We start from the raw sequence: 14,758 nt of genomic DNA on the forward strand, positions 1-14,758 counted from the left end.
GAAAATGGGCCTGGAAATGACCACAGAGTAGAATGAAAAGTTGACAGATCATGAGGTCAGAAGTTCAAGACCAGCCTGGCCAACATGGTGAAACCCCATCTCTACTAAAAATACAAAAATTAGCCAGGCATCGTGGTGGGTGCCTGTAATCCCAGCTACTCAGGAGGCTGAGGCAGGAGGATCGTTTGAACCCAGGAGGCTGAGGTTGCAGTGAGCCGAGATCATGCCATTGCACTCCAGCTTGGGTGACAGGCTGAGACTCCGTCTAAAAGAAAGAAAAGTTGAAGCCCCTGCTCTCCAAAAAAAATAAAAGTTTATCAAAGCAGAATCTCAGGGGGAATGTAATGTGGAGAACACCTCCATTTAGGGAGTTGGGTGTCCTGGCAAGGTCTAAGATCTAGCATGATCTTACAACTACCGTCTCTACAACCAGCTCCCATGTTGGGCACCTCTAACAATAGGATTCCGAGTACTAAGACAGATGAAGAGAAAGAAGCATTTGGGGCAGAAAGATGACTTTCCAGAGCTTCTAGAATGGTGTCCCAGAGATAACAGTCCAGTCCCTGTGGACACAGCAAACAGGCCAGCACAAGTGTGTTATCTATCAACCTTTAATAGAGACTGTTAACTGGCATCAAAGCAATGAACAAAGAAAGTGGAGTGGAAAAGGGCCAGAAATGGTTTATCTTCCTGGTTAGCCCTCACTAAGGACCCTGGGTCTAGTCCCTAGCTCTGGACTTCAGTTTGTCCATCTTGTTTTTGTTTTTCTTTTTTCTTTTCTTTTCTTTTCTTTTTTTTCAAGATGGAGTCTCGCTCTGTTTCCCAGGCTGGAATGCAGTGGCGTGATCTCAGCTCACTGCAACTTCCACCTCCCGGGTCCACCTCCCGGGTTCAAGTGATTCTCCTGCCTCAGCCTCCTGAGTAGCTGGGACTACAGGCACCCGCCACCACGCCCGGCTAATTTTTTGTATTCTTTTAGTAGAGATAGGGTTTCACCGTGTTAGCCAGGATGGTCTCCATCTCCTGACCTCGTGATCCACCCGCCTCAACCTCCCAAAGTGCTGAGATTACAGGTGTGAGCCACCATGCCCGGCCCAACAGTTTGTCCATGTTTAACATGTAGGTGCTGGGTTTCACAGATCATTCTGAAAGTGGACTCTTTGAGTACTGTCTTTTCACTTTTTGCCATATCCCCATTCTGCCTGTACTATTATTAATTTAATACCTTTCTCTGAATTTTCTCATTTTTAAATTAAAGTCACTTTGGGAAGAAATCTGTATAAAACCAACACAAATTTAAAACTTCTTTCATTCTCAATTAATAAAGGGCAACCTGAAAATTAAACAAAGTAAGTTCTCCCAAGGTAGCCTGAGAACGTCAGAATCTTCCCTCTCTTTGTTAAAAGATTAGCATGTGCAAGAGAGGCGTTAAAGACGTACTAGAACCATCATGAGACTTCCTTCTTCCTTCTGGAGGCCATAGTAGGAGAATTGAAACAGGAATGACTTTCTCACTACTGACATCGGCGTCTGTTCTATTCTATTGGGTACCACACGCACTACCTGAGTGCAATATACCCATGTAACAAATCTGCATGTGTTCCCCGTGCATCTAAACAAAAGTCGAGAGGAAAATACAATAAATATAAACATGCCTTCAATAAAAAGAAATCAGTGTCACTAAATGCACATTGGTGGGAAAGCACCAACTTAAAATCACCCAGCAATTCACCAGCCCACGCTTTGGGAACGCTGGATAAACGATTGCAGGGTTCATTCCATCTCTGCCCTGCTGCAATCTAATTACCACGGAGGGAGTGGAGCCCCATGATGAAGGGGAGCCGGGTGAGGGGTCTGCTGGCTGCTGCCTAACTCAGTCGCAAAGTTTTAACCATGACTCTTTGTCCTGTGTTTTCCAGCCCTGCTTCCCAACATGATCTCCCGGAGAACAGGCCAAATCGTGTTAGTGAATAACATCCAAGGGAAGTTTGGAATCCCGTTCCGTACAGCTTGTAAGTTGCTAAGATAAAAATATGAATCTTCTGTTGTATGTCTTATGGTATAAGGCAGGAGCTGTTATGTCTAAGACTAGGCAGATGGTCACAGAGGAAAGGGTCCAAGGATGACACCATCTGCTGGGTTTTCTTTCATCCCTATGGTTCCTATTTTTTGAGCGCCTACAGCATGCAAGTGGCTATGGGAGATGCTGAGATATTAAAGATAAGCTCCCTCTGTCTGCGAAGCTCACAGTCTCCTATGTGGGCAGGACGTACACTAGGTGAACCTGACAATGCCAGGTGAAGGTCACGCTCCTGACAAAGATGCACAGTCATAGCTCCAATGCCCCTTCCTCCATAAAGATGCCCTTGAAGGTCAGGGAAGATTACCATTGGGAAAGAGAAGGATGGGTGCACATCACAAAATGGGAGGGCAATGGAGACCTTCTGAGGAAGGAACCAGGAAAAACAGAAAGGGGCAGAATTCAGGGTAAGGGCAGCTCCAAAAATGAGCGTCCTTTCAAAAGTTCAATGGGGAGAAGGACTTCTAGGTGTATGTTCCTGGGATTTAGCTGGAAAAATTCTGCCATTTCCACATCTGATGAGTTAGTTCTAAGAGGTGGGGAACATGTCATATACATTTCTTCGTGGCCCACACTACCATGTGCAAATTAGGGGCTCAGTAAATGTTTGATGGGTACAAGAGTAGAAGGGAAGAAGGGAGGGAAAAAAATGAGTAGGTCGCCATATGAATTTGCTCAGGCTGCCATAACAAAATACCAAGGCTGGGGCTTACACAACAGAAATTTGTTTTTTTTATTCTGGAGGCTGGAAGTCCATGATCAAAGTGTCGGCAGGGTTGGTTTTCTCTGGAACCCCTCTCCCTGGCTTACAGATAGCTGCCTTCTTGCTGTGTCCCCACACAGTCTTTCCTCTGTGCATGTGCATGTCTGTTGCCTCCTTGTATGTCCAAATTTCCTCCTCCCCTCCTCCTCCTCCTCCTCCTCTCCTCCTCCTCCTCCTCCTCCTCCTCCTTCTTCTTCTTCTCTTCTTCTTCTTCTTCTTCTTCTTTCTTCTTCTTCTTCTTCTTCTTCTCTTCTTCTTCTTCTTCTTCTCTTCTTCTTCTTCTTCTTCTTCTTCTTCTTTTTATTTATTTATTTATTTTTTTTTGAGACAGAATCTCACTCTGTTGCCCAGGCTGGAGTGCAGTGGCAAGATCTTGGCTCACTGCAACCTCTGCCTCCCAGGTTCAAGCGATTCTTCTGCCTCAGCCTCCTGAGTAGCCGGGACTACAGGCACCCACCACCACGCCCGGCTAATTTTTGTGTTTTTAGTAGAGACAGGGTTTTACCATCTTGGCCAAGCTGGTCTCAAACTCCTGACCTCAGGTGATTCGTCTACCTTGGCCTCTCAGAGTGCTAGGATTACAGGCGTGAGCCACCACACCCGGCCCCAAATTTCTTCTTCTTATAACAGCACCAGTCAGATTGGAGTAGGGCCCAGCCTAATGGCCTCATTTTATATTAATTACCTCTTTAAATATCTCTAAATACAGTCACATTCTGAGCACTGGGGATTCGGTTTCAGCATATAAATTTTGGGAGGGCTGACAACAGAATTCAGCCCATAACGCCCCCTCTAGTAGTGTTTTACCTTCCTTTTTCCATTTGCCTTAGCTAGTTTAAGCCTACTGTGCTGTGAGCCTGTGATGTGGGAAAACTTGATTACTCCTCCATGTAGTAACCTCAATGAGAATGGCATCAGGCAAGCAGGTGGCACCATGCCACAGAGTCATTGGGGGCCCAGGGTCATGCTAAGTCATTCCATCAACATCATCTTCTGGGTGGTCACAGCTGGGTCCCTGCTGGCAAGAAGACGGAAGAGACTGTGGAGGATCCATGCCCAATGTCCAAAACCCCAGACTGGCCTTGGACATCCCTTTGCCCCCAGGCTGGCATCACCGCTGCTCACATCCTACTGGGAGAACTCAGTCACACCTAAGTGCAAGGGACACTGGGGAGTGCAGTCCACTTGGGGGCCCAGGAAGAAGGGAAGAGTGAATGGGCCACATACAGCAGTCTTTGGCACATCCCGCATTTTCCTGTCTTCCCCAGCCCACTTAGAAACCTCTCCACTGCTCCTTGTATTTTTAAACTTTCTGTTATTTTCAGCAGTTGGGTGACTTTTCACCTTCCTTGCTTCCTGCCTTCATTCATTCAACAAAGTGTTTGAATGCCTAAAGCCAGGTGATGGGGACACAGAAGTGACATAACATAGCGAGGCATAGGCATGACAATGGGCCCTTTTGCCACTGACCTGTATAGGACAAATGCACGAGTTTCCTGGGAACATTTGCAAAGCACAGTATTGGGGACTCAGAATTCTCTCAAGGCTGTCTCCACCCCCATCAGCCATGGTCTGGCTTCTCTGCACTGAGGAATTGAGGGGCACAGAGTTTCCCACGTAAATGTCAGAACTGAAGCGATGCCACCCTGGACTGGCCCCAGATTCTCTTCTTCCTCTGAATCTGGCTTTGGACAGACACAAGGAGCTGGCGTGGGAGTGACCTGGGGTCTGCTAACTCAGAGGTTTCTTTCTTTTGACCAAAGGAATGCAATGTCCCTGAGCACCTCAGCACAGTTCCCTTACCATCCACTCAGGCAAGGAGATAGGGGCTCTGAGGCTGAGAACCTGGCACACAGACTTGAAAGGGGATGCAGCCTGCCGTGTGTCCCCCCCGCTGCAGGCACCCACCCCTTTCCTGCATCAACCATGCCACATGGGGCTGGGTACAGTGGCTCACACCTGTAATCCCAGCACTTTGGGAGGCTGAAGCGGGTGGATCACTTGAGGTCAGGAGTTTGAGACCAGCCTGGCCAACATGGTGAAACACATCTCTACTAAAAAAACACAAAAATTAGCCAGGCGTGGTGGTGTGCACCCATAATCCCACTTACTCGGGAGGCTGAGGCAGGAGAATTGTTTGAGCCCGCAAGGCAGAGGTTGCAGTGAGCCGAGATCGAGCCACTGTACTCCAGCCCAGGCAACAGAGCAAGATTCCCTCTCAAAACAAAACAAAACAAAAAAAACCACGTGGAAAGTCACCTGTCCATGTATCTGCCCCACTGATGAACTGAGTAATCCGTGAGGCCAGAGCTGCCTCTGTCCACCTCTGGGTCCCCAGCTCCTCACCCACCAGAGCAGGGGCTTCACTGTTGAATGACTGAAGGAATCAAGGAGATGGTGAATGAATGAAAAATAAGCTGGTAGACCTTTTTTGTTAACACTTGCTTTGGCGGGTGTAATTCACATACCACACTATGCATCCATTTAAAGCGCATGGTTCTGCAGGGCACGGTGGCTCATGCCTATGATCCCAGCACTTTGAGAGGCCAAGACAGGCAGATCACCTGAGGTCAGGAGTTCGAGACCAGTCTGGCCAACACGGTGAAATCCCATCTCTACTAAAAATACAAAAATTAGCTGGGCATGGTGGTGTGTGCCTGTAAACCCAGCTACTCAGGAGGCTGAGGCAGGAGAATTGCTTGAACCTGGGAGACGGAGGTTGCAGTGAGCCGAGATCGCACCATTGCACTCCAGCCTGGGCGACAGAGGGAGACTCCATCTCAAAAAAACAAAAAAAGCCTTTTTGGAGAGAACTGGAAGCTTCTGGTCATGATGTCAGGGAAACCAGGAAAGGGTTCTGGTTGAAGGTTATCTGGGCATGGTGGCAGGAACCACAGTACATCCACCTTCTGCCCCTTCCGCCTCTGGCTGACACCCCTAAAATGTGAAGTTGGGGTGCATCACACCCCAGATGTGGCTCTAACTTCCCAAAGCTCTAAGCAATGTCCACTCCCTTCTTTTTGGAATTCCTGGAACGATCCTTTTTTGTCCAACCCATGGCTTCTATGATTTGAACTGGATTTGGTGAGTGGATGACCTGGACGGGCTCTCCGAGGAAAAGGGAAACAGGAAGGGAAAGGGGATATCTGTGATTCAGGCTCACTGCAGCCACCAGCTGGCCCCAGACCTTGGACAAGTTTCTTAGCATCAGCCTTCCCAGGAAGGAAGGGGAATTCATGTGGGTGCCAGCATTCTGTATGTTTTCTCATTTGATCTTCACAGTAATTTGGCAAGGGAAATATTACTCCCATTTAAAAGATAAGAAAACTGAGCCTCAGAGAGGCAAAGTGATTTGCCCAAGGTCAGGTCACACCACCAGCAAGTGGCTAAGCTCGATTCAGTTCCAGCTCCATGTCCACCACTCCCGAGGGCTCTCTGTCCTCATTAGTAAAGTGAAGGGCAGATTCTTGAGGACCCTCTCAGCTCTGCGCTTGCAGGAAACGTGTCTATCGGCCCTCCTGCTTCCAATGCGCCCACCGGGAAGCCGGGCCGGAGTGTCCTGCGCCCACCTCTGGATGGTTTCTCCTGCAGAGGCTGCCTCCAAGCACGCAGCCCTGGGCTTCTTTGACTGCCTCCGAGCCGAAGTGGAGGAATACGACGTTGTCATCAGCACCGTGAGCCCGACTTTCATCCGGTCGTACCACGTGTATCCAGAGCAAGGAAACTGGGAAGCCTCCATTTGGAAGTGTGAGACTTCAGAGGGAAGCTGGGGCCCCTGGGGGCCTCGGGAATAGTCCGGTGTCACTGGGGGGTGAATGACCTTCAGATGGGTACTCTTGAATCATGAGTCTGGGGGTGGGAGTGGAAGAGGCCCAGCAACCCCCAACAGCAGGGCGGGGGCCATCAACCTTTAGGCCTGAGGCACCCAGTAGACAGAATCCTCCCTGCAACCTACGGCCCATGCGCGCGCTGAGCTCAGCCACTCAGCTTCCTCTGCCACCTCGGCAAGCAACTGCCTGTCTCTGGACCTGTTTCCCAGATGTCATGGCATTGAAGAATTTTCCTGCTCCCCCTTTCCCGTGCACAGAGTGGAGGCCGAGAGTCTAAAGCCAGGCCACCTGGGCCCGGTGCAGTGGCTCACGCCTGTTAATCCCAGACCTTTGGGAGGCTGAGGCGGGCGAGGACCACGGGGTCAGGAAATCGACACCATCCTGGCCAACATGGTGAAACCCCGTCTCTACTGAAAATACATAACATTAGCCGGGCATGGTGGTGCGTGCCTGTAGTCCCAGCTACTTGGGAGGTTGAGGCAGGAGAATCACTTGAACCTGGGAGGCGGAGCTTGCAGTGAGCCGATATCGCACCGCTGCAGTCCAGCCTGGGCTACAGCCCGAGGCTCCATCAAAAAAAGACTGCACTGGATGCCGGCCTCTGCCACATATTAGAGGGTTGGACATGAGCAAGTCCCTTAATCACTTCGTGCCTCCCTAAGAGGTAGGTATTGCTATTATTATTTGTTAGTATTATTATTTTCATTTTAGAAAATGAGGGATAATAGCAATACCTACCTCTTAGGGTTGTTGGGAGGACTGAAGGTTCTGGAAGAGCAACCAGCCCTTCTATCTATCAGTGCACCTTATTATGGCCACTACTCTAGGATACTCTAAGCGTAGAGGCGCTACACCTTGCCCAAGGCTTCCACCTTGAGGAACCAAGATGAGCCAAGATAGGGGGCAGCCAGGGGTTCCAGGATGCTCCTGACAAGCACAGCTTCACGACCGTCACAAACAGCCCATTAATCCACCTGGCACCTTCTTAGATCCTAACCTCTTTTGCATCCCTTCCCCCACATATAATCGCCCTGCGAAATTATCAGGGTAGGAAACCAGCTCCACCTTATAGACGACGAGGCAGAAGGAAGCCCAGAGAGTGGAGTGTCTCCCGCAGAGTGCCTCAGTCCCTGGGTGGCGGAGGAGGCCTGGAACTGTGACTCCGGGGACAGCCCACGCTTCCCGCCCCCCAGCCTTTGTGCACGTGCAGGGCTCTGACCAGCGGGCTCCCCACTGAGGCCATAACCCCACCCCCAACTGGGGCTGTTCAGTCTTTTTCAGGAAGCTGACCTACGGCGTGCACCCCGTGGAGGTGGCGGAGGAGGTGGTGCGCACCGTGCGGAGGAAGAAGCAAGAGGTGTTCATGGCCAACCCCATTCCCAAGGCCGCCGTGTACGTCCGCACCTTCTTCCCGGAGTTCTTTTTCGCTGTGGTGGCCTGTGGGGTGAAGGAGAAGCTCAGTGTCCCGGAGGAGGGGTAACTGCAGCAGGCCAAATGGGCCTCCCCTTGGAAATAAAGGTTTTTCTGGCAGGTGCTGGCTCTTCTGTCCTGTGCTCCGCACTGGGGGCCCTTGCAGCCCCACCCCTCATCTGTGTGGGGTCTCCCCTTGACAGTGAGGATGGCCTGGAGCCAGCCCAGAAGCTACAGAGCCTGGGGTTCTCCACATTCCCAGGGCACACTTCCAGAAGCTTCCCTGCTCTGTAGGGTGACGACTCAGCAGGAAACACGAGCTGCAATGCCTCTAACCCCGACATACACACACTCACATTGTATGCGTATGTGCTCAGGAACTCAGTCTGCAAACCACCTCCACTGTATAGAAGGCTGACCTGGCCACTTCACCTCCACCCACGAGAACAGGACTTGAGGACCCTTTAGAACAGTGCTGCGAGGATGGAAATATTCTATAATTTGCGTTGTCCACCATGGCAGCACTGGCCACATGTGGCTGCTGGGCACTCGAAACGTGGCCCTCTGTGTCTGAGACACTGAATTTGTAATGCTATTTAATTATAATTAATTTAAACTTAAATAGCCACGTGTGGCTAGCAGCTCTAGAGTTAGGAGTGTGTGAGAATCAGCCCCTTCCAGACTGATTTCATTGGCCCCAGACCCCTCCCAACCCCATCCCCAGCTCTCACCTGCACCCCCGCCCCCACCATCCCCGCCACGCAGCTAAGCTGGAATTTTAGCTTCCACATTGCTTTTTTTTTTTTTTTTTTTTTTTTTGAGACGGAGTCTCACTCTGCCGCCCCGGCTGGAGTGCAGTGGCCGGATCTCAGCTCACTGCAAGCTCCACCTCCTGGGTTTAGGCCATTCTCCTGCCTCAGCCTCCCGAGTAGCTGGGACTACAAGCGCCCGCCACCTCGCCCGGCTAGTTTTTTGTATTTTTTTAGTAGAGACGGGGTTTCACTGTGTTAGCCAGGATGGTCTCGATCTCCTGACCTCGTGATCCTCCCGTCTCGGCCTCCCAAAGTGCTGGGATTACAGGCTTGAGCCACCGCGCCCGGCTCCACATTGCTTTTAACAAATGCTGAGAACCTCTGCCCAGGTATCCACCTTATTTCAGCCTTTCCTTCAATCCTCAAAGCAAAAAGCATTTAAAACGCCATGCTCTCCTTGGAGGCGGGCACTTCGTGTAGTCTCCTTTTTCTTATACAAAACAGTAAATGAGGCCAGGTGCGGTGGCTCACGCCTGTAATCCCAGCACTTTGGGAGGCCAAGGTGAGCGGATCACCTGAGGTCAGGAGTTCGAGACCAGCCTGGCCAGCATAGGGAAACCCCCGTCTCTACTAAAAATACAAAAATTCCCCAAATGTAGTGGCACGCACCTATAATCCCAGCTACTCAGGAGGCTGAGGCAGGAGAATCTCTTGAACCCAGGAGGTAGAGGTTGCAGTGAGCCGAGATCACACCACTGCACTCCAGCCTGGGCGACTGAGCGAGACTGTCTCAAAAAAAGAAAAAAACAAATGAAAACCAGTAAATGAATCTTGGGCACTCGGAAAGCATAGGGTACCTTTTTGCACTAATATTGTAACGACTCGAGCTTTTCTAATATTTGTAGATGAAAGAGGGCAAAAATTTCTTCCCTGAACCTAAATCATTTACAAAACGACATATATAGGATACACATATGCACATCTGTAAATCCTGATTTAGAAAGCAAAATGCCCAGGATCACTGATCACCTGGAGCCCAGCCTACCCCAGGACCAGGCTGCTGGTCCCGTCCTGCGACCGTGGAGGCACGATGTCAGGTCAGAACTTAGGGGGTCACCGAAGCAGGCAGGCACAGCAGGCCTGGAGCCTGCAAGGGAACTAACTGTCTTTTGAGAGGTTGTTGTTAGTGGGTGGAGGGTATATTGGGGTGCTCAGGACGAAGCCAATAGAGGGAGGGTAGGGGTTGCAACCAAAAGGGGAGAGGCCTGAAACTTAACTGGTGACCAGAGAGTAGGGATCCAGCTTTGGGACCGGAGCAGCTGGAGCCAGGGTCACAGCAGCCAATCCTGGGACACACCAAGGGTGATATGCCAGCAGAGCGTGGCCACGACCCAGATCCAGGCTGTAGGGCCCTTACCTGTTCCCTTTAGGGCTCTGCCTGGTCACAGGTGAGTTCCAGGCCGAGAACACCGCAAAGGGATGGAGGGGGAGCAGGAAGGGATTGTGTCTGGAATCGTCCACACTGGCACTGAAAGCCACATTCTGGGAGAGTGAGGACTCTGAGGCAGGGTGACAGCAGACACCTGGGATTCCCCGAAAGAAGCCACGTGGAGCAACGGACCACAAAGGACTCTCCGGTTTAAGTGGCTCTGCTCCACTGATCCCCAGCCAACTGGCAGAGGGAGGTCAGAGACTTGCGGGTGGACCTGGCCAGTCTACCTGGTGGGCAGCCTAAGCGCCCTGCAGTTAAATGTCCTGTCCATGGGCTTTGGCCTCCCTCTGGCTAAATGCTCCCTGGTGATTTCAGATGTCCCTGCGCCCACTCAGGCCCTGATGCGCTCTCAGAATGGGGTAGCTCACTGGCCTATGAATGAAAATCCACAATCCTTATCTTGAAACATAGTGGGGGGTAAAAAAAAATAATAATTAATTAATTAATTAATTAAATGCCATGCAATATGACAAACAGCCACCAGGTGGCACTGTGTCTCCAAATCAATTTTACAGCTCATCTCTCCAGGAAACCCTTCCGCACAGCAGCAGTAACCCACCTAATTACATTCACAATTTCCAATGGGCCTCCCCTTGCAAGATTCCATTAGGTCTTTGCATCAGCCTTAATTCATCGGAAGGGCTGACAGACCCATTTCACAATGAAACAACTGAAGGTGATTATGTTCTATGAGACACAGCTGCTCTGGGCAGAACAAGGGCAGTTAGCTCCTGGGACCCAGGAGGAGTGGAATCCAGGCTCCAGTAACCGCCCCAGACCTTAAAGGGACTGCGTCAAGACACTGCAAGGGGTGAAGCAGTCCTCACACTCCACATAGAGAGAAACACAGGTGGTTTTCTCCTCCCACCCCCAACCACCCATATCTACAAAATGCTTAACATTAGAAAATGTGGGTAACCTAAAGAAGCAGAGAGACAAAGCAATCAGCTGCCCTGACAGCCACTGTTCACAGCTGGGCTCTTCTCTGGGGAGACCACACACAATCTTTTTTTTTTTTTTGGCCGCAGTGCAATGGCGAGATCTCGGCTCACCGCAACCTCTGCCTCCTGGGTTCAAGGGATTCTCCTGCCTCAGCCTCCTGAGTAGCTGGGATTACAGGCATACGCCACCACGCCTGGCTAATTTTTTTTTATTTTTTATTTTTTAGTAGAGACGGGGGCTGCTCCATGTTGGTCAGGCTAGTCTCGAACTCCCAACCTCAGGTGATCTGCCCGCCTCAGCCTCCCAAAGTGCTGGGATTACAGGCATGAGCCACCGCACCTGGCCTTTTTTTTTTTTTTTTTTTTAGACAGTTTGGCTCTTGTTGCCCAGGCTGGAGTGCAGTGGTGTGATCTAGGCTCACTGCAACCTCCGTTTCCTGGGTTGAAGTGATTATCCTGCCTCAGCCTCCCAAGTAGCTGGGATTACAGGTGCCTGCAGCAACACCCATTTAATTTTTTGTATTTAGTTGAGACAGAGTTTCACCATGTTGGCCAGGCTGGTCTTGAACTCCTGGCCTTGGGTGATCAACTCCCGCCTTGGCCTCCCAAAGTGCTGGGATTACAGGCGTGAACTACTGCCCCTGGCCCGAGACCAGAATCTTTACAGAGAGCACACTTCTTGGATCCTCAGGGGCCACGCTAGGTGTGGCTGCAAGAAGACCACACAGATGAAGACACACAGCTGGGCATAGCCACAACCAGCGCCTGGAACCGTCTGTGCCCCTCCGGATGCTGTGAGCACTCCATCTCAGTGCTGGCACTTGTGGCCGCTGCAATCAGTGCCTTGTCTGTTGGCTACTGACCGGGCTCAGCCACTGGGGCCTGGCTGGCAGGGAGAGACTGAGGCTTCAGTGGCAACCTGCCACTGAACCGCTGGTTACCCTCAGGAGCCACTCCTGCCCTTTGCCCCTTGGGGCCTAGGGGCATTCATGGGTCCGGCTGCTGCTGGCCCTGGGTGCTTCTTTGTCCTTTGTTGGAATCCCTTAATCCTGACAAAATCTTTGCAATGCCCCTTCATTAAATGATCCCTAATCACCTCGTGTTATAGGATGAATTCTGTCTCTCCTATAAAAAAAATATGATTTTCTAACCTCCAGTACCTTAGAATGTGACCTTATCTTTGTGAGGCTGAGGCGGGTGGATCACCTGAGGTCAAGAGTTCGAGACCAGCCTAGCCAACGTGGTGAAACCCCATCTCTAAAAAAATTAGTAGAGCGTGGTGGAGGGCGCCTGTAATCCCAGCTACTCAAGAGGCTGAGGCATGAGAATTGCTTGAACCCGGGAAGCAGAGGTTGCAGTGAGCCAAGGTCGCACCACTGCACTCCAGCCTAGTAACAGAGCAAGACTCTGCCTCAAAAAAAAAAAAAAGTTGGTGTTCCTTAAGTTTAGTAGTCGTTTCATAAGTAATCTTTTATTATTCTTTAAACCATTTGCATGCATGATTTACACTTTCATATTTATGACATATTTATAATTTCCTAGGGTCTCCATCAGGTCTGCCTCATCCTATGTATCTTCAGTAAGGACATGCTCATTTTAGATTATGATATACTTCAAGGGGTTACCTAAGGAATAACCTGGGGTGTGCTTAAATATCCTCCACCTTTGATCTGTCTACAATGTAGACCCTGTAGTCATGCCAGACCAGCTACGTGTACTTGTTCAACTGAGAATGTTCCAAATGCTTTGAAAGAAAGCTGTTCAAAAACTTGATCTGGCTAAACATTTGCACTAATCTCTAGCCACTGAAAGAGCCATGCCTCCCTACAGGCTCTAGAACCTTCTTTCAGATCAGCCACAAAATTTCACCCTTCCTCCCTTCAAAGTCAGCTCTTCCCCCACCAGTTCTATCTACGAAGTCCTTCCTGCTTCTCTGAACTCCCCAGAGACTCAACATGTTCTGGGAAATTTAAACTGAAGGCCAGTAAGGCAAAATCTAGCCACTTGTGTATCACATCCTAAGTGCACACGGACTGTTTTAAGGGCTTGATCTGTACTTGGAGGAAAATGCCGAAAGGGCAAGTTAAGGCTGGGAGGAGTGAACAGTGGAACTTGGCAAAGTGCTGTGAAATGGGAAGTGAAGGGCAGGGTGGTCTGTGCCGACGTCCCCACTGGCTTCTTCTTGGTCAGAACTCCTGCCGCCATGCTTCCACAACACCCCAGAATGACACACTCAACTCTCCTTGACCCCTTCCATGAAGGTACAAAAACTGTCCACCTAGGAAAAGTATGCCTTTTCATTTCTCTGCTGTATACAATAGGACTCTCTCTCTCTCTCCATATATATATGTGTGTGTGTGTGTGTATATATATTTATTTAATAAAGAAATACATATACAATATATCATATACATATCATATATAAAATATATGATATAGAAATATATCTATATATGTATTTAATACTATTTTATGTTAAATAAATATATGTAAATACATAATAAAAATATATATTTATATAACATATAACTATGCTATTATATAATATATAAGCATATTTATATATTTCTGTATATGTTTGATTAATATTAAGTATAATATATATTAAGTTATATTAAGTATATATAAATGTGTGTATATATAAATAAATATAGATAGATATATTTGATTACTTCAAAACTTTTAGATCACATCTTGCCAAAGTCTTCCAGGATCCCTAGGCTCTGCTTCCACATCTTAGTGCTTCTGCAGATGTGTGCTCACCCACCAGAAAGCCAGGGTCCCAGTTGTCTTCCTCCAGACCTCAGGGTAGGTGCTCTCCAAAGGAGACCTGACTCCTCTCACGTCCAGCTCTGCAACTCATGGTACGTACTCTGCAGCTTCCTGAGAGCATTCAGGTTCCCTCCTCGTTGACTAACTTTCCAGCATCCATAGAGGCAACTGAGGACACCGAGGGGCCTTCCTCCCAGCTCGGGAAAAATGAGGAGGAGTAAATAACAGACATCACATCTGGGGGAAAATGCCCTCTTTGGTATGTTTTTAAATGGAGCTAATTCTTTTTTTGTTGTTGTTGAGACAGAGTCTCGCTCTGTCGCCCAGGCTGTAGTGCAGTGGCCGGATCTCAGCTCACTGCAAGCTCCGCCTCCCGGTTCACGCCATTCAAATGGAGCTATTTCTTATACACCATAAAGCGCACAAACCGTACATATACAGCTCAGTGGAATTGTCCATGTGTATGCACCCATGTAATCACCATGCAGATCAAATGATGGAACTTTCTGTCACCTCTGAATGTTTCCTCATACCTAGTCAACCTCTACCCTCAGAAATAACCACCAGTTTGACATCAACCACCCATAGGTCATTTTTAGCTGTTCTTGAATTTTGCATAAGTGGAATCATAGAGTATACGCTTTTTTTGTGCTTTGCTTTCGTCACACGATTTCTACCTGAGTCATTCAGGTTGTATCAGTGGTTTGTATTTTTTTGT

General features: G+C 49.2%; 1 protein-coding gene across 1 annotated transcript in view; it reads left to right on the forward strand.

Moving 5' to 3' along the window:
• The window catches only part of DHRS7C (dehydrogenase/reductase 7C), an 8,796-nt gene extending 593 nt beyond the window's left edge, over positions 1–8,203 (forward strand). Inside the window, 3 exon segments of the mRNA XM_033185289.1 lie at positions 1,920–2,012; positions 6,435–6,590; positions 7,945–8,203. Coding sequence (XP_033041180.1) covers positions 1,920–2,012; positions 6,435–6,590; positions 7,945–8,153 — 458 coding nt within the window. The 3' untranslated portion in view covers positions 8,154–8,203.
• Positions 8,204–14,758: the final 6,555 nt, after the last annotated feature.

Source organism: Trachypithecus francoisi, unplaced genomic scaffold (assembly GCF_009764315.1).
Source record: "Trachypithecus francoisi isolate TF-2019V2 unplaced genomic scaffold, Tfra_2.0 Lachesis_group20, whole genome shotgun sequence".
Classification (NCBI taxonomy): domain Eukaryota; kingdom Metazoa; phylum Chordata; class Mammalia; order Primates; family Cercopithecidae; genus Trachypithecus; species Trachypithecus francoisi.